General features: G+C 53.5%; 1 protein-coding gene across 3 annotated transcripts in view; it reads left to right on the top strand.

Annotated features, from left to right (window-relative positions):
• Positions 1-20,008, top strand: part of TEAD4 (TEA domain transcription factor 4) — a 62,124-nt gene that overhangs the window by 29,438 nt on the left and 12,678 nt on the right. For 2 of the 3 annotated variants that reach the window (XM_029955184.1, XM_029955185.1), the window contains exons 3-9: positions 9,791-9,855; positions 10,321-10,383; positions 14,146-14,274; positions 15,358-15,401; positions 15,922-15,977; positions 18,262-18,401; positions 19,514-19,687. In XM_029955184.1, the coding sequence (XP_029811044.1) occupies positions 9,791-9,855; positions 10,321-10,383; positions 14,146-14,274; positions 15,358-15,401; positions 15,922-15,977; positions 18,262-18,401; positions 19,514-19,687 (671 nt within the window). The remainder of the gene's footprint in view (positions 1-9,790; positions 9,856-10,320; positions 10,384-14,145; positions 14,275-15,357; positions 15,402-15,921; positions 15,978-18,261; positions 18,402-19,513; positions 19,688-20,008) is intronic. The other variant, XM_029955186.1, reaches the window with a different exon arrangement.

Genomic DNA, 20,008 nt, shown 5'->3' with positions numbered 1-20,008 from the left:
TGCTTCCCACATTCAGAGGCCAGCGGTGATTTTCTGGGTGGGCCAGCCCAGTGGGGGCACAGGGTGGGAGCTAAGGACGAGCAGAGTGATTCCGGGGTGCCCCGGGGAGGAGTCTGGAGCTGGGGCCTCTGGCGACAGGGGTTAGGCCTGCTCCCAGCTCTGGCCCCAGTACAGCTGAGCGGGACACTGAGGAGGGCCAGGCAGACATGCAGGTAGCACGCAGAGCTGCAGGCGAGATTAGCGCTTGTGCTTTCCCAGCCGAGCCTCCCACACTTGCAGAAAGGCTTCCAGGGCCACTAGCTGTCTCCTGCTCTGGACCGCCTTCATTTTTGCCCTGTCACTGTGTGACCCTCTCCCTGGCACTGCTGTGCTGGTCACTCTGACTTCCTTTGGCCAGCCTGGCCTCTGGCCCCGGGGGCAGGTGGTGGGGAGACGAGCATGGGGCAACTTATCACCCCCATCTGCCCGCACACTCTGTCTTTCCCCCCTCACAGCTCTGCCGTGGCCCCTGCTGTCTCACTTTCTCTGTCCTGCTTGCGAGAGGGCTGGCTGGCTGGGTCTTCCCTATACATCCATTCCTTCCTGCCCACCGTGCTCTTCAGGCTCCGAGCTCTCCTGGCCTCTCTTCCCCCTTTCTGCTTCTCCTCTCCTTGCTTTCTCTCTTGTCTCACTGGGTGCCCTGTGGCCCAGGCTTCTAGTTCTCGTTACCAGTCTGGCAGCTCTTCTTGAACAAGCTCCCACTGCCCTGAGCCAGGCCTGAGCGGAGCTGCAGCCTGTGTTCTCCACAACTGCATGAGACAGTGGAGGGGCAGGAGAAACAGCTTTAGAAAGTAATCTCATGGCACTTATGTTGTATATAGTGTTGCTCAGAGGGCTGGGTTATCGTAGAAGTTTCTGGAAGGAAGTGTAGCTTGAGCAGGGTAGAGGAGGGAAGTGCTGAGGTAAGGGAGAAGAGAGTGAGCACCCACCCAGAGGTGTTGGTGGGCGATCTGGGCAGGTGCTGTGATGACTACTGTCAGAAGTAAAGAGACCCTGTTTTGGATGAGTCACACAGCTAAGGAGAAGCAGAGTAGGGATTGGGCCCAGGTCAAGGCGCTGGTCACTAGGGTGATGGGACAGAGGTCAGTGGCCTCATCTGAGCCCTGCCCCTGCTGCTGCCATGTTCCTTGGATCCTCCACTGCCCTTTGTTTTGTTACTCTGTGGTTTCTGGCTCCTTCCATGTCCCCCGCTCTGGCTTGCAGTGGTGACTTCATGCTTCTGGAGGCCTGATGATGTGACCCTCAGTTCAAACTTGCACTGGTGTGGCCTTGGGCTGGTGGCCTAACCTTTCTCAGCCTCAGTTCCTCATTTGTACATCTGAGGAGCGATGAAAATAATGCCATCTTTTTGTTTGGTTTTGGTTACATTCATTTATTAATTTTATTGTGGGAAGATATACATCACATAAAATTTGCCATTGTGACTATTTTTAAGGTACAGTTCAGTGGCATTAAATGCATTCACATTGTTGCTGCCATCCCTACCATCTGTCTCTGGAACCTTCTCGTACATCCCAAACTGACACTGTAGCCAGTAAACACTAACTCCCTGTCTATTCACCTCTCTCCCAGCCTCAGGGAACCTCTGTTCTGTTGTCTCTCTGTACAAATTTGCCTGTTCTTAGTACCTCATGGAGGTACAACCAATCATACAATATTTGTCCTGTTGTGACTGGCTTATTTCACTGAGCACCGTGTCTTCAGGGTTCACCCATGGTGTAGCCTGTGTCATAGCTCCATTATTTTTTATAGCTGAGTGACACTCCATTGCACAGATTCACATCTTATTTATCCATTTACCTCTCGATGGACACTCAGTTGTTTCCACCTTTTGGCTGTTGTGAGCAGTGCTGCTGTGACCATGGGTGCACAGGTAGCTGAGTCCCTGCTTGCAGTTCTTTTGGGTGTAGACCTAGAGATGGAATTGCTGGGTCATGTGGTGATCGTGTGTAACTTCTTGAGGAAGCGCCAAACTATCCTCCAGTGGCTGCACCACTTAATGTTGTGCCAATGGTACACAGGGATTCCAATTTCTTCACGTCTTTGCCAACACTTGTTATTTTCAGTGTTTTTTTCTTTTTTAATGGTCATCCTCAAGGGTTGGATGTGGCATCTTGTTCTCATTTGCATTTCTCTAATGAGTCATGATACTGAGCACCTTTTCATGTGCTCTTTGGAAGAAGACATCCCCTGTTAGTGTTACCACAGGGATGAGAGCACCTGGAGGTCCCCAGTGAACAGCAGTGGGTGCAGAGCCGAGTGGGATGTGTCCTTGGCCCTCAAGGAGCTGGACTGTTAGTGTGGGAGGAAGGCAGATGCTCCAGTGACTTTAGAGAAAGCCACAGACCCCTGTGCACCCGGACTTGGAGGTAGGAGTGGGCACACCCACTTGAGTAGGGATCAGGGAAGGCTTCTTGGGGCAGCGGCCTTGAAGGCCGGGTAGAATTTCACCAGAAGCCTCAGAGCCCTCCAGGGACAACGGTGGTAATAGCTCCGATGTCAGGCCCAATCACTGCCTTCTCAGGCTTCCAGGCTTCAGGCAGAAGTTTCTTCTCCACAAATAGCCTCCCCCTCCAGCTGCAGGTGTTTATAGCTTCAGCTGATCCCTGGACAGAGAGGCCCCCAGGCCATCAGGGTTCGGGCTGGTTGTGGAGGAAGGTTGGCCTCCTCCCCCCCAGTCCCAAGCTGCCAGGGTGAAATGGAGAGCTCACAAGAAGGGCTCCCTCCCATGAGAGGTCTCTGGTGAACCAAAATGCTACACGTGCAGATCGGTCTCCTCTTGGGTGGGAGGCTCGGCCCTGAGGTTCTCAGTTCTGTCTAATTTTGAATACTAGTAGCATTCAGTATAACTGGGCCTTGTTAACAACCTGAACAATAAGAGCTGACCTTACTGATCTGCTAGGTGGTAGGTGCTTTACTTCCTTTGTGCCGTTTACTATACCTATGACCCAGGCAGAGGCTGGTTTGAAGAGGGGAGACAATATGGAGCAAATGAGATGCAGAAACGACTCATTCCAGACAGGGTTGTGTAAATGGGATAAGGATTTCGGTGGTCGTGTGTGGTAAGGAAAAGCCTGGGGGGGCTGGCAGGTGTGTGTGGCACTGCATGTGGGGTTAGGAAGAAGTGCTGGTGACCATGTGGACCCCGCATCGAGAATGCCCTGCCTTCAGCCTGTAGTTAGGCCAAGGCTGACCGTTGCCCATCGGCTGTCCTCACGCATGGTGGGGTAGGGCTGTGGATGTGAGGTGGGGGCCATTGGACACATGTCCTCTGACAGATGGGCCACAGTGTGGTGAGGGTGTCTTTCCAGCCCCACCCAGGCCCTCTCTGGGGTTGGCCAAGGCCACCTGCCACACTAATGCCCAGCTGCCCCCACCGAGGTCCAGGCTGGCCTCCTGGTGCCCCAGCATGTGGTCTCTGAACTGGAGGGGAGAAGAAAGGCCCGGTTTGAGCAGCAAGTGGCAAGACTGGGACAGGGATGCATGCAGGTCTCTTTCTCTCCCACCAACTCATCTGGATTTTGTACTAGTTTCTTTGGCTCTTGCTCTTTGCTGGCCCTGGCTTTGGTTTCAGGGCTCTGCCTCTGAGCACACGCTCCCTCCCTATTCCTCTCTGCTTCTGCCTTTGACTCTGTGGCTTCCCGAAGTCTACATCATCCAGAGCACGTTGGTTTCTATCAGCTGTGGGCACCACTGTCCATAAGAGGGTAGGCTTTGGGGTTCACATAGTTGGCTCTTCCTCCAGCACCTGGGTCAGGTGAGGGGTCAGGTATCATCAGTGACCTACTTCATGCAGGGACCCAGAGAATCAGGGGATGGATCCAGAGGGAGGAGCACGGTGGTGTCTTGCAGAGAAAGCTCGCAGCGTGGCAAAGGGAGGGCAGCCATTGTATCATAGTCATGACGCCTGAGAAACGTACATTCTCATGGCACCTGACACTAACAAACTGTGTGACTTTTAGTAAGTCGCTTCCCTTGTTTGGGCCACAGAGTCTTCTTCCTTGGGCTACACTGGACCTCTGGGATCACCAGGCCCAACCCTGCTGAGGGAGACGGCCCTCAATCCCACGTTAAATAGAAGTAATTCTGTGCAATACTAAAGAGACAGGCTCTAGAATCAGATTGCACGGATTTTGGTCTTAACCACCTATTGGCCTGTGACACTGAACAGCTTTCCAAACCTCTCTGTACCTCGATTTCCCTATCTGTTGAACGTGACAGTAGTAGCAGCTTCATGGAGTTGTCGTGAGGAGTGACAAGGAGCATACAGGTAAAACTCCCAGTACTGTATGCACAGATACTAGCTCATATAAGTGCTTAATAAGTGAAATGTTCAGGACCATAGCTCTGTCACACGAGTGAGAGAAGCAGCAGAAGCTCCCCATGTATGTGTAAAGCCTGGATTAGATGCCCGCTGGTCTGGAGGCAGAGTGGCCAGGGTGACCTCCAAAGCACCCCAGCGACAGGAAGGAAGCTGTTTGGCCCCTCTTGGCTCAGCTCACCCACAGTAACCCAGCACTTCGCTCCTACCCAGGGGGAGCTCTCAACTCCTGGCATCCCCTCTGATAAGCAGAACAAGGCTGGGTGGAATAATGGTCTTAGATGAGCTGACCACTCATCTAAGAAGGATGCTGTTCCAGAGAAAGAGAGGGAGGATGCACACGTTGATAAAAGACAGACAGCCAAGCCAGCCCAGACCCCTTGGCCTTGGCTCCCATGACACCCACTGCTTAGCCAAGATGACCTGTCTGGTTCCTGAACTCTGTAGCCAAGGGCAGAGACAGTTGTGGGGCTCAGAGGGGCTCTGGGGCTAGGAGGGGCTCTGTCTTCATGACCTGGGGCTCCTTGCACAGGTGGTGAGTCATCTGTGATGTCTGGAGTAAGTAAGGGTCTTGGCCGCTGGAGGGCACGGGCCTCCCTAGCTGCTGCTTAACATGTACTGTAGAGGCTGTTCCGATGCGTAAGGGGCCAGCAGGCCGGCCTGGCGTTAGAGGGGAGTTCCCATTAACCGACCTCCTTCTCGGTGCCAGGCGCTCACTGTGCTACTGGTGGTGGCTGTGCCAGTGCTCAGACCCAGACAGCCGGTCCTAGATCTGCTGGTAGACAATCCAGGTGAGATTTTCTGACTTCAGTTTCCTCCTCTGGTAGTAGGTATAATTGCTGGACTTTCTACAGGCAGGAGGGAGGTTTACTGGGAAGTTGATGGGGATAATGCTTCAGAACTATCACTAGCACGTGCCCCTTCCAAAAGTTCCTAAACTTTCTATTATTCTTTTTTTTAATGTTTATTCATTTTGGAGAGAGAGAGAGTGCTTGAGCAGGGGAGGAGCAGAGAGAAAGAGGGAGACACAGAATCTGAAGCAGGCTTCAGGCTCCCAGCTATGAGCACAGAGCCCCACGCAGGGCTCAAACTCATGAAAACTGTGAGATCATTCATGACCTGAGCCAAAGTCGACATTCAACACACTGAGCCACCCAGGCACCTCTAAACTTTTTATTTTTAATTTAAATTTGGAAAGTAGTTTTGTTAGCATATAATTGACATACAGTGAACTATACATACATATTTGAAGTGGATAATTTGGTTGAGTTTTGACAGAAATATATATACACCTGTGAAAGCAGTTTTCACCATCAAGAGAGTAAACATACCATCTTAACCTAATTTTGTGTTTATATTTTAAATTCTTTTTCTCAACAAGAGCCTTCCAGTTTTTAGATACTTTAGCATCTAAAATCTGGATTTGCGGGGCACCTGGGTGGCTCGGTTGGTTAAGCATCCGGCTTCGGCTCAGGTCATGATCTCACAGTTTGTGGGTTCGAGCCCCACGTCGGGCTCTGTGCTGACGGCTAGCTCAGAGCCTGGAGCCTGCTTCGGATTCTTTGTCTCCCTCTCTCTCTCTGGCCGTCCCCTGCTTGTACTGCCCCTCTCTGTCTCTCAGAAATCAATTTAAAAACATTAAAAATTAAAAAAAAATAAAATCTGGATTTGCTTCTGCATGGAGAGACTCAAATGAGAACAGGAGCACTTTAAAAATTATGTTGGGGGCGGCGCCTGGGTGGCTCAGTTGGTTGAGCGTCCGGCTTCAGCTCAGGTCATGATCTCACATTTCGTGGGTTCGAGCCCCACATCGGGCTCTGTGCTGACAGTTAGCTCAGAGCCTGGAGCCTGCTTCAGATTCTGTGCCTCCCTCTCTCTCTGACCTTCCCCTGTTCGCACTGTCTCTGCTTCTCAAAAATAAATAAAAACCACAAAAAAATAAAATAAAAATAAAAATTATGTTGGACTAATCAGAAGTAAAAGATATTTGCTTTTATTTAATTTGTACCTTACCTATAGAAGGCTAAAGTGCCTTTGGGACATTTGGCCATTATCTTATCATTATTTAACAATATCCTTTATTCATTTAACAAATGTTTATTGGGAACCTGCTACAGAAAACTACAGGCAGTGTTCTAGGTGTTGGTTGTGAATCCCTGTTCTCAGGAGCTTTCCTTCTGCTGGGAGTAGGGAGGGGGTAGGCAGTGCTCTGAGTAAGTGGGCAGATCACATGGCAGATCACATGTGAGAAGGGGCTTTGGAGGCCTGGGTGGGTGGGGGCTGACCTCAGTTTTCAGCAGAGTGTTCAGGGAAGTGGTCTCTAAGACAGTGGCATCTGAGCAAAGAAAGCATCAAGGGTGTCAGGGTGAGGGGGTGGGCCACATGTGGCTGGGCTGAGAACAGGGTGCACAAAGACCCTCAGGTGGGCATGGGCCAGGCATGTCTTAGGAACAGCCAGGAGACCCCCTGACAGGTGATAGAAGGTCAGGCAGGAGCTGAGCTGGGGATGGAATGAGCAGATCCTTTGGGGTTCTCTGGGCCACTGTAGGGGCTTGGACACTTATAATCTGAGGGAGATGGGAAGCCACTGGAGGGTGTTTGAGCCACAGGGTTGCTGTGGCTGCTGTGTTGAGAATAGGCTGAGAGCAGGGGATCCGGGTAGAAGGCTGTTGTAAGAGTTGAGGCTAGAGAGGTTGGGAGTTTGGACCATGGAGGGTGAGGTGGTACGAAGTGTCTAGATTCCTGATATACAATTGACCTTTGGACAGTGTGGAGGTTGGCGATGCCACCCTCCCCTCAGACACAGTGGAAAATCCACATGTAGCTTGACTCCCCCAGAACTTAATTACTAACAGCCTCCTATTGACCAGAGACTTAACAATAACATAAACAGTTGATTAACACATATTTTGTATGTTACATGTGTTATGCGCAATAGCCTTACAATAAAGTAAGCGAGAGAAAGGGAAATGTTACTAAGAAAATCCTAAGGAAGAGAAATACATCTGTGGGACTACACTGTATTTATTGAGAATAATCCATGTGTAAGTGGACTTGTGCAGTTGAAACCCATGTTCTTCCAGTGTCGCCTGTCAAGATTTGCTGATAGACTCATTCATTTGACAAACAGAGCTAGGTTTTGGGGGTGCAGACCCAAATGGGGGTGTGGTCCCTTGCTTTGAGGGGTTGAGAATCTTTTTTTTTTTTAATTTTTAAATGTTTTTATTTTTGAAGAGAGAGAGACACACACAGAGCGGGGGAGGGGCAAGGAGCGAGGGAGACACAGAATCCAAAGCAGGCTGCATACTCTGAGCTGTCAGCACAGAGCCTGATGTGGGGCTTAAACTCACTAACCGTGAGATCATGACCTGTGCCAAAGTAGGACACTCAACCTACTGAGTCACCCAGGTGCCCCTGAGGTGTTGAGAATCTGTCTAACTGAAAAGACAGACAGAACTGATAAGCTGCCCCCTGCACAGAAGGTGTGGGCTAGAGGAACAGCGCGGGGATGTGATGGTCTCTGATGCCATTTAGATGAGTGTCCCCTGCCTTTCCCACCACCAGCCCCAGAACTCTCCAACTTGCCCTTCTCAAGAGCATGTCCTCCTGCACTGCAGTCAACCTCCTCGCTCTCAGGAACCTTCTCTCTCCCCTTGCTCTTCTCCTTGCTCCCAGGCTGGTCTCTAAACTACACTACTCACCCAGGCCTGTTCATTTTACAGGAAAGGAAACGAGCACTCTCAGAGTGCCACCAAGTGCTCTCACCGAGCCAAAGTTAAGGTCTGTTTCCTAAGTCTATAAAAATTTGGTTGGAATAATCTTGCAGAAATACCTTAAAAGGGCCTGTCTTAAGAAGAGAAGTCTGGGTGAAGGTCCATGGAGGAATGAAGTCCCATTGGGCGGGTCCCATAGCTCATTTGTGGAGCCACTGGGCTCCCCAACTCCCAGTTCTGTGACCTGCGTATAGTCCCCACTAATGATGACTTGCACTCTCTGGCGAGGGATAAAGGTGTTTCATTGCTGCAACATGAGTGTCTCAAGTTAGACACGGGGCAGGACTGTTGTACTTTATTGGGACATTCGTTTAAAAGAGTCTTTGGGATACCCCTCCCTGGAGAGCTTTGAGAAGAGACGTCCTGCTGGATCCCTGTTTTAGGTGCAGACCAGCCCGCAGACCAGCCCGCAGGTCATATCCTCAGAGTCTGATCTTCCCTCCCTTCTTTCCCTGACACAGACAGTCCAGTGCTCCCAGGCCAGCTAGTCATTCTGGCAGACAAGACCTCTTCAGTATGGCCTCTTAGTCCAGTGTTGGCAGTGGGGAAAGGTCAGCTGGGGGGCCAGCCTGGCCTTGACGGTGCTCTCTGCTTACAGCAGGGTGGCAGACAGCCTACTCATCACCGCACCGCCACCCCTGCACCAGGAGCCTCCTTACTCACAGCCACAGCCCTCCAGGCTCAGCAAGGGCCAGCAGGACAGGGCAGCCTGTCGGCAGCCCCAGAGCTGGACCAGGGAGGTGTAGCTCCTGCTGAAATCCCCTTGTCCTCCCTCTCCCCAGCCCCATGCCCTTCTTCATGGTTTAATCCTACCCAGCGGTAAGGTCCAGCTGAAGGCTCACCTGACCACCCAGCCTGAACTGACCCCTTGTGCTCTGAACACACTGTGTGTTCCCTGTCCGTGGCATGCACTGGAGTTACAGCGTGGGCGCACGTCTCTCCTCAACTGGGCAGCAGTTTCTTTGAAAACAGAACCTCTCTTCATAGTTGCATTTACTATAGTAGAGGACACGGGTGGCTCCTCCCAGTTTTCCAGGGTCCCTCAGATGCAGCTTCAGCCTCTAGCAGGGTGGGCCCCTGGCTCACAACTCCAGCTCCTGGCTAGTCAGAGCTAAGCAGCTGGAGATGTGGGTTTTCTTTGAGTCAAGCGCCTCAGGCCTCATCTCTGGGGATGCTTTGTGTCTCAGAACTTATGTCCCCCGTCCCCGCTGCTGCTTGAGTGAGACAAGACAAGACATCTTGTAAGGTCCTGCTCCTATGGAGGTTGTGGAAGCCGCAGGGGCTGCATGGGGGATGGGCAAGGGCCAAGTGTTTCCCTGCAGCCTCTCAAGTGCGCAGAAGGCCCCAGGATGAGGCAGGGCTGTCAGCCTGCTGTGGAGTGGATGGGAGGAGGGCTAAGAGGGCTCCCTGAGTTTGTGGGGGTCCCCAGCCCTGTCACCTCCTTGCTCTCAGGTTACCGGTCTCCCAGCAAGGCCTCAGCTTCCTCTTGCTGATGGGAGATCCGCGGGACCCAAGGAGGGCAGGAGGGAACCTGCAGAATCCTTACCCTGAGTACCCACTTAAGGTGGACAGAGGATGCAGGAAGGGATCTTCTAGGTCCTCCCCTGTGCCTGTCTGTTGTCCTTCTTCTGCTGAGAGGCTGTCGGTGTCTCTGTAGGTCGGAACGAGCTGATTGCCCGCTACATCAAGCTCCGGACAGGGAAGACCCGCACCAGGAAGCAGGTGGGCCCTAGATGAGTGTGGGTGCCAGGGGCAGATGCCCCAGTCCCAGCCTGCTCCTGTGGTGGGCTAGGGCCTCTCTAGGCCCCACTGTGGGTTCCCGGTGGGGCTGGTTCAGAGAGATTGTGTCTTTTTGGTGTGCCACAGACAGTTCAGTTTCCCTGTGGGTCCTGCTGCCATCAACTGGGAGGAAGTCCCTCACATTATGGGGGAGTCAGCAGCCCCCTCCCATTTCCAGGACCCCAGAAAAAGAGAACAAAGTGGTGGCACTACACTTGTATTTATTGCCAAACTCTGGGTTAGCTGGATATGCCAGGACTGAAGGCCCATCGTTGACTGGCCCTTTCATTCATTCATTCTCCAGATGTGGATTGAGGATGGGGGTGGAGTGGGCTGAGGGTCAGGGAGCCAGAATGGGCTCCCAGGCCTCTGGGAGGTAGGGACAGGAGCCTTCTCTTCCTGCTGCAGGTCTCCAGCCACATCCAGGTGCTGGCTCGCCGCAAAGCCCGCGAGATCCAGGCCAAGCTAAAGGTAAGGCAAGCAGCAGAGTGGGAGGGAGGACCTAGGTTATGGGCAGGGCCACCTCTCTAGGAGTTGGGGCTCTTTTTCCAGCAGGAAAAGTCTTCCCTTGGGTTCAGGGGCTGGCTGTTTGTGTGCAGAGCCAGCACACTTGTCCTGTGGGATTCAGCTTATCACCGTGCTCCTGTCTATACAGGGACTGACACTTGACCTGGGAGCTTTGTGTGCATGCGTGTGTGTGTGTGTGTGTGCGCGTGTGCGTGCGTGTGCATGCATATGAGTGACCACCAGGCTCTACAGCAGCCCTGCCCTCCGCCCCAGGCAGAGTACTTCCCAGATCACAGCAGGATTGCCCTCCATACTGCATTCCTTGAGGACATCCTTGAGCCACAGGCCCCTTAGTACCATCCTCCGAGCCTACAGGGTGGTCAGGCTTGGGAGGCACTGCTGTGGGCAGTGGGGAGGGGGGTGGAAGTTACTGCGGGAGCTGGTGGAATTCCTTCCTGCACTCTGCCCTCTGAGATGGGCAGTTCTCTCCCCTCCCCAGATCAGCCCCACCTTACAGGGCTGTGCCCCAGCAGGTGACTGCCGACAGGACTCTCTTTGGGAGTCCCCACAGGACTCAGGCCTCCTGATTGCTGGAGCCAGAGGACCCTTCTGGTGAATGCCAGGAGGGAATGAGCTCCCACCACAGACGTGTTCATAGCAGAGTTTGCCCAGCTACTTGGCAGCAAGAGCTGACATTTGAGGAAATCAGGCTGAGATCAGCAGTTAACACTTTTTTAAAGCAGCCAGCCCCCCTTTTCCTCCCAAACAAAATATCACCCCAATATGTCATCAAAGGGGCTATTCCAGTCAAAGCTAGGTTGGTAAGGAATAGGCCAGAGACCCCCCTGCTCCCATTTGCCTCTGATGCTCCGTGGCTCTTGAACTCCAAAGTAGCTCAGAATCCAATTAACAACTGGATTAGATGAGCTTGAAGGTCCTGTGTGGCTCCATTTGTCTGTGATCCTGGCATTCGAGGCTCCAAACGAGTGGTGGGAACTCCCAGGAAGCCACACCCCACTGCCCACTCAGCCCAGCTGTCCCCTGCCCCCACAGCTGCAGCCCAGCCCCTCGCTCCTTTGTCTCTGGGACAGCTGGCTGGGCCTCAGCTGTCACTCCCTCCCTCTCAAGCCAGCACATGTATCCTCAGAGACCCTTGGGTCCTGGAGTCCAACTTGCTCCCTCCCCACTTTCCCTCTCTGGTCTGCCTCTGACTCTGGGACCCTGGCAGGAGGCCAGAATGGAGAAAAGACTTTACAATGTTCTGTTTACAGCCATCGAGGGAAACTTTTAATTCCTTTGGGGATTATGTGTATGGCCACATTTGCTTCAAGGAATTGCACCTACCTTTGTCCACATGCCGTAACTTGGAGGCCAGGGAGAGCCTTCATAAACCACTGGACAGACCTCAAGGGGAGCCATGAGCCCCTTAGATAATAAGCAAATCTTTATATGTATGCGTTTTCTTAGGGAGATTGGCTTGAGGATTTTGTCATATTCTCAAAGGGGTCTGGAACCCAACATAATTCGACTCCCTGGTGGACAGGTTTCTATTAAGTAGAAATCCTCCAGGATTTGGGATTTGGTCTAGCAGGCTATGCCCTTGTGCCATGTGAGCTTGGATGAGTCACTGACCTTCCTCAAGCTCCATTTGGTTTAAAATGTAAAATGGCAGAGTTAAGCAAGTTGACGTGTCTCAAGTCCTCCCCAGCCCCAAAATTCAGTGACTCCCTGGCCTTATAGCCTGGTCTTTGATGTCACCTCCCTATAATGTCCTTCCTACCTCCCCCTGATTCCTGTCCCACCCTGGTGAGGACGTGGTTTCCTGAGTCTCAGTCATTTGTTTAGATCAGCTATCCGGGAAGGGATGTAAGTGGCTGACACTGAGCGGATGGAGCTCTCTGGCTTCATGATGTAGTTGTTAACCACAGAGGTCTGCAGGCTTTGGGAGGGTATGGTCTGCTGCATCACGCATGTCCTTCTGGAGGGAGAGGCCCAGGCCAGCTGGGCTCGGCGTGTTTGGCTTCTTCTTCCTGAACAGTGCAAGCAACCTTTGGAAGAGGCCACCTTATGCTGATTTGCTCCCGCTTTGGTTATCAGGGAGCCCCTGAGAGCAAGGCGCAGGTTTGACCCCAAAAGGACAGTAGTTTGGGGATGACCCATCTACTTAAAAGGGTCTCCTGTGCATTCTGTGGTGTGTGCTGGCCGCTGGCAAATGTCAATGTCCACCCTCCTTGGGGCTCCCCCTGCCCCGTTTTCCGCCCCCCCCCCCCAACTCCAGGCCTTCAGAGGCCCAGGGGTGAATTGATACGCCAATTGGAGTCAAACTGTCAGGCCAGCCATCACCACTGTGAGCACCCTAGTCACATAAGTTCTCTGAACATCAGCTTCTTCATCTTAAAATGGGGATCCTACTGGTCATGTGAGCCTCACAGGAGTGCTGTTCAGAGTCTACCTGTGGGTCGTCTCGTGCTGAGTGAGTGCAGGTGGTTCTAGAAAGGCTGAGTGGAGGGGCCTCTGGAATCCCGACTCCACAGTCATGAAGTGCTGAGACGCTGGGGGGCCACCAAGGTGCTGCCCGCCTCACAGGGCTACGGTGGGGACTGAGCGAAAAACCATCATGGAGCGGCGTCCACAGGCTGCGGGGACCTCCGTCCCTTCTCACTTGGTTGTGACTCAGGACAGATCTGGGTCTGCCAACTTCATTACCAAACAACAGCTCACTTATTTTCCCCATTTAAAAATATTCATCGTAAAGATAGAATTTCTAATCTGAGCTCCTGAGTTGACATAATCCAATCTTTTGGCCTCAATTAAGCTACACACGCTGAATAATACTTGCCATTCTGGTCTATAAATGTGGTCTTATTTTGGACAAAAACACAGTTCCCATTAGGCTTTTTGAAATACAGAAATCTGAGTACAGAAATACTGAAATACGGTCTCATCACTTTTGAAGACCTGTGGGATTAGGGCACTCAGGATGGGAACTGCTGGTTTACACAACACATATATAAAAATTACTGTTACTATTATCATCACCAGTGTCATTACGTGCCTATTTGTTCCTCACGTATGCCTCCCTGAGTGCTTATTTGTTCAGAGCCTGTGCAGGGTGCGAACCCATTTTTGGGGTCTTTGGACCCATGGAGGGCAAACAGCATGTATTTATATCTGATGTAAAAGGCTGGGGGTGCCTCTTGTGTCTACAGTGCAAGGGGAGACCCCTGGGGCAGGCCTGAGACAGGTGGGGCCACAGGAGACTGCCCCATGCCTCCAGACAGTCCGTGTGACCGAAAATGACCCCTCCTGTCCATTCGAGGAGGCTCTGACATATTTATGTATCATCTACTGTGAGCCAGCTACCGTGCCAGTTGCCAGTGGTGTGGAGGCGAGCAAGGACTAAAAAGCTTCTGTTCTCAGAGTATCCCCATGGAGACACCGCCTGGCAGATGATCTTCAAAAGGCCCTTTAAACTCTAATAAAACAGGCTGGACAAGGATTTTGCCCCTTTGACAGGTGAGGAAACTGGTCAGAGAAGCCAAGTGACCAGCGCTCAGTCACAGAGTTAATTGCACTGCAGGGGCATGAGTCTGGTCCCCCAGGGCCTTGTTCAGGCTCTGGCCACTGGCGGTGGGACAGCTTCCCTGAGCACAAGCCCAGACCCCACCTTGCCCACTCCTGCCCTAGTGACCACTGCTGAGGCCCTCCCTTCCAATGTCTCCCCAGGACCAGGCAGCTAAGGACAAGGCCCTGCAGAGCATGGCTCCCATGTCGCCCGCCCAGGCCATCTCCGCCACAGCCTTCCACAGTAAAATGGCCCTCGCCCGGGGCCCAGGCCACCCAGCAGTCTCAGGGGTAAGTGGGGCTGCCTGGAGCCAGAGGCCACACCAGCCCCTCCTTCTCACTCCTCCCCCTCCTGAGGAGCCAGAGGCACTGGCCAGGCCGCATTTCTCTCACTTGAGTCCTCCCAGGCCAGGAGAGCCAGGGGGAAGGAGGGATCAAAGGCCAAGGGGCCGTGCTGAGGCACAGTTCTGCTGGCACCGGCACCACCTTCTCAGAGGCCTGGCTGGTGACACAGCAGGTCTTCCACAAGGGGCAAAGCCATCCCCGTTAGCTGAGCGACCAAGTAGCTCTGCAGAGTTGGCCTGATGGACAGGTGAGGGGGCTGACAGGTGAGGGGGCTGACGCCTGAGGCTTCAGTGCAGCCCCAGCAGCCTCTGAGCAGCCTTCCACCACTCGGCCCTGTCCCTGCTCCCTTCTTCCCTCTGCTCCTCAGCACTGTTTTCCTTCCAGTCAGAGAGCTGATGTTCAGGAGCAAACTCTTATTCAGGCTTTAAAGTCCTCAGCCTCGGCTAGCTTGGTCACACTTTCAGAATGGTCTAGAAAGGCTCCTCCTTTGCAGGGCTGTGTCCTCACAAGGTTTTCTTGGCTGTAGGATCTACATGGGTCTTCACAATGCACCCATAGCACTGCCCTAGGCCTGTGGGGCAGGGCCTCACCCCATGCTCGGTGAGCCTCTCGTCCAGCAATTTTCAAAGTGTGCTCCGGAGGCTGCTAGTCCATCAAAATATTGCACAGATAGGACACAGAGCAATTCTTAGAACTACATAGGTTTCTTGACCTCAGACTGTTCAGGCCTTGTGTGCTGCCATGCACCGTGGGCCTCTAAGGGAGGAATACAGCTGCCGTGATTGCAAACGCGGGGTTTCTCTCAAGGTGCATCTTCTTGGCAGAGCGTGTCTAGAGACTAGGGCTCCTTGAAACACGCTTTGGGACACTGCTCTAACGTAGCTCAGTATAATAGTGCTGACTCTCTCCTTAGCACCCACAGTGTCCAGTCCCCCATCTCTGCCTTCTAGCTGGGGCTCATGCTCAGTGCCCCCATACCATGGCCCGGGTGCATGGGCTGTGCTGACTCTGTGCTTTTTGCCTCCTCAGTTCTGGCAAGGAGCTTTGCCGAACCAAGCCGGAACATCCCATGAGTGAGTATGGCCTGCTACTGGTTGCTCTCTGAACTGAACTTGAGCCTGTGAACTTGTGTTGTTGAACCTGGCTCCCAGTATGGGACAGGGCGGTGGTCTGGGGGCAGCCTTTCAGGAGGGCCTTGAGCTTTGGGATCCGGCTCTCCTGTTATTTAAGCAACAGCTCAGTCTGCAGTGTGGGCACCCTGGGGTGGCATTTGCTGAAACTTCAGTCTGTCCAGGGTGATGCAAGACCAGGGCTTGGGACCCTGGGGGAGGGAGGCTAGAAAGCAGACTTCTGGCTTGCCTGGGATGCGAGGGAAGGACAGAGGGGTGGATTTTCCCAACAGACACACTGCTTCTGTAGGTCATCCATGAAACTAGAGGGACTTGGCAAGTGGAGGGAGCAGGTAGCCAGAGCCAACCAAGGCCACTGATGGTCAGACCACTGGGGCCAGCCACACAGAGCAGTGGACACTTCTAGAGGCTCCTGGGCTGCAGCCTGCCCAAGGCTTATACCTCCTCTCTCCTGTCTCCACAGTGTGAAACCTTTCTCTCAACAAACCTACACTGTCCAGCCTTCGCTGCCTCTGCCAGGTGGGTTGGCAGCACATGGCTCCTGTGTACCTTGCACGCCTTCCAGGTCCCGGCCCCCCAACAGCTGGATGCCTCATGCCCCTCTTAGACATGGCCTTGGAATGTACTCAGTCTCCTGCCCCCCCCCCCCCAATTCTGTGCTCCTACCACGCACACCTCTGCCCTGCACCAAAACCCCCACGCCTCTCGGGCTGTCTGACACACTCAGAGCTTCCAGCGGTACACATGGGTACCAGGGTTGGTGCTTGTGCCCCAGGGTGACTGTCCCCCTGGCCATCTTTCTAGGCTGCACTTGTGTCCTGTGCACCGTGGCTCCTGGGATGACCTCCCTCTTAGTGATGCTAAGATCCTCTCCTTCAAAATGAGAGGTCTGAGGAGAGCATGACTTTGTTTCCTGGAGCCCCTTGTTAGCAGAGGGAGCACTCCTGGGCAGGGGCCTCAAGCACGGTTGGGGCCCCTCCCTCTCTTGCCCTGACTTTGCTTCTTTCTCATAGAGGTCTCTCACCTCCTTCCTCTCTACAGGGCAAGACAGGATCCTCCCCCTTAACCACCTTTTCTGGCTTGGGCAATGACTCCCTGCCGACCTTCTGGCCTGGCTTGTCCTGTTCTGAGAGCGTTCCGCCACCCTTCTAGGGTCCTCATTGCTACTTTCTCCCAGCCTGAGTGATCCACCCTCCTGCATGTCCCCTCCTCTCCATGGCCTCACTGTCTTGGTTCAGGCCCACCTACTCTTGCCTGGATTACTGAAGCAGCCTCTTAACCTGACACTGGTTTTATCTTGCCTCCCCTCTTCACCCTATAATTTACCCAGGGACCTTTATAAAGTGTCAATCCCACCATGTGCTTCCTAGGTTTAAACTCTAATCCTGGCTCCCTGGTGCCTTCTGGGTACAATCTAAACTCTGTAGTAGGACTCGAATGGACCTCCTTGGTAACTTATCTTTCTCTCCTCTCCCTCCTTCCTTCTAAGCCCCCAGCCCCACCCTGCCTCTGGGCTGTGGCTCAGGGCTCCCTTTCTTCTGCCCGCCCCCTCCCCCCCAAGTTTAGGCATGCTGAGCGCTCTGACACTTGACACTCTATTGCCAGCATCTGGGTTTAGGGGTCAATGCGTGTGGCTGACTGCTCTGTGTCTCCTTTATGTCCAGTTGTGTCTGGCACACCGCACTTGCACAGTGTCCAGAATGGCCTTTCTCCCACCCGTGTTTCTTCTCTGTTTCCTTCCTTGAATGCTCCTGAGTTACCCACCTCAGCACGTGGGGCCTACCAGCCTGGAAAGCTGGCATCTAGAGTTCTGCCTCCCTGCCTTCTCACGTCCCATCAGTGACCAAGGCCTGGGATGTGTTTCCTCTGTCCCTTACTCTTCCCTCCAATACACTGCTTTCATTCAGACCTTCTTCATTTTTCCACTGGGAAAACATCCCTGGGACTGAGCCTCTGACTGCCTCACCCCTGCCCAGTCCTTCCCTCACATTGAGTAGGATCTTTCAGAAATGTAGGTCTGATCAGTTCACTGCCCTCCCTAAAATCCTCTGTCCCTCCCAGACTCTCAGGCTAAAATTCATGCTGCTTAGCCTCATGCCCCCATCCGGCCCACCTCTTGTCTTCATTTCCTGCCACCAGCACAAACCTGCCCCTTCTCCGGTTCCACTGAGGACCCAACTTCCAGACCCACTGGGCTTCTCACAATCCCTAGTTTGCCTCTGTTGTGCTCTGCTTGGAGCGCCCTTTCCTCTTTCTCCTCTCCTACCTCCTGCTGGTACTTACTACTTCCTTCCAGCATCGCCTTCTTGGGAAAAACCTTCCCCGCCCACCCTCAAGTGCATACCTTGTCAGTTCTTATCACACTGATGACTTGTGTTATTCGCAAACTTGTAAGGAGTGCCAGGCACTGCTCTAGGGGCTGGAGAGACTGCAGTGCACACATCCGGAAACTTCCAGTTCTCACGGGGCTCACATCACTATAGCAGTCAGTTATTTGTGACTGGACCAGAAGCACCTCAACAGGAATGTAGCATTGCCGTTCAGGAAGCCCTCAGCCCAGCTGGAACCCCGGTCCCCCACCCCCAGGCGGCATCCGTTTTCCCTTTAGGACAGTTCTGTACTGGCTTGAGGGGCCTGACTCCTAGGGGGCCAGATACTCCCCTCCACCACCCCTGCTGGGAGGTCCACTTAGGGGAGGCAGGAGATGATGCCTAGCCAGCATGGGGCCTCACCGCTGAGCCTGGGATCCTGGCAGAGGCCGAGGTGTGGACCTGTCCCCATGTGCCTCTCCTGCTGCGTGCAGGGTTTGAGTCTCCTGCAGGACCCGCCCCGTCGCCCTCTGCACCCCCGGCACCCCCATGGCAGGGCCGCAGTGTGGCCAGCTCCAAGCTCTGGATGTTGGAGTTCTCTGCCTTCCTGGAGCAGCAGCAGGACCCCGATACGGTAGGTCCTAGCCTGGGTCTTGGTGGCTCTCCCGCCCTCTCCCTGGAGGCTCTTGCTCCCATGTCTTCTCCAGCTCTTTTTCCACCTCCTTCTGGCTTCCTGCCCTGGCCCTCTGCCCCACTCCACTTCTGGGGTTTCACTTAGATGTCCTGTTGCTTCCAAGTCTTCCCTTCCATTGGCCCTCCCCCACCTTCCCTTCATCTGCCCTCCCTTTTCTCTCCTCGCTCCGCCTCCCTCTTTCCCTGGCACTAGTGATGCTCCCATCCCAAAGCCGTGCCCTGCTTTCTTTGTCTGTCCTGGTTTTCCTGGCCTCTCCCCCTGCTGCTCCCTCTCCAACTCCTGCTCCGTACTCTTCCCTCCATGCCCTCTACCCTCCCACCCAGCACGACCCCCCCCTCCCTTTCCCCTGTGACTCTGAGGAGCCTCCTGTGTCTGACCCATATTTTTGGGACAGTAGCAGAGAGAGGAGCCCCACCCCCACCCCATCCCCTTCAGTGTCCCGTGTCCCCAGTGACCAGTGTCACCTGCAAAGGTCAGAGGAGGAGGAGTTGGAGGAGGCTGGGCTGACCTGGGGCCAGGGCCCTGGGGACTTCAGAGACCATTTCACACTGACGTTTTCAAACTTTTGTTTTCAGCAAAGGAACCCATTATTCACTGGTACTCAGAAGCCCAGCGTGTACAGCAAAAGAAGTAGACTTCAGTTGTAGCCAGGTGCCTGTAAGGGGCACAGAGGCAGCCCAGACCCCATCTATAGGGTGGGGCACAGTTTGAAAACAGATTATCTAGGTCAGTGGTCTGACATCACAGATGAGATCAACAGAGGCCCAAAGATAGAAAATGAGTCGCCAACACAGCCAGGGCAAGAATGATACACATAACTGCAATTTATTGAGTATTTACTAGGTTGTTGGCACAGCACCAGATGCTTTATACCCGTGAACTTTGCTTTACATTTGATCTTTTTGCTGTCTCCATTTTACCAGTTGGGAAACTGAGGCCCAGAGAAATGAAGTCATGTGCGCCAGGTTGCATGGCTGTGATCTGAACTCTGGTCTGCTCTGTCTGCCCTGATACCTTCCACCTGTCCCTCAAACCAACTGTTCTCTCCACAGTACAACAAGCACCTGTTTGTGCACATTGGCCAGTCAAGCCCAAGCTACAGTGACCCCTACCTCGAAGCCGTGGACATCCGCCAGATATATGACAAATTCCCAGAGAAAAAGGGGGGACTCAAGGAGCTCTTTGAACGGGGACCTTCCAATGCCTTTTTCCTTGTGAAATTCTGGGTAAGCCCTTTGATAAAGTCTTCCTTCCAGTCCCTAGTATGTTGATGATAATGAGGAAAAAGGAGGAAGAGTGAGCATAAGGTGCCCTTTCCATGTGGAAACGCGGGGCAGGCAGGGCCAGTGCAGAACGGGGAAGCAAGCACAAAAGGGCCACACAGCGACTGGAGGCTGAGACAAGGAACCGGTCACTGGTGCCAGAGAGCCGAGCTAGTAGAATCAGACCCTCCTCCGAGAGGTGGTGATCGCACCCAGGTCTGGCCAGGAAGTGTAACCTCTAGGGGGCTATAGTGCTGCAAAAAGACTTCAGGAGACACTGAAGGG

Source organism: Suricata suricatta, chromosome 10 (assembly GCF_006229205.1).
Source record: "Suricata suricatta isolate VVHF042 chromosome 10, meerkat_22Aug2017_6uvM2_HiC, whole genome shotgun sequence".
Classification (NCBI taxonomy): Eukaryota; Metazoa; Chordata; class Mammalia; order Carnivora; family Herpestidae; genus Suricata; species Suricata suricatta.
Note: the sequence above shows the minus strand (reverse complement) of the source record. Positions and strands in the feature narration are given on the sequence as shown.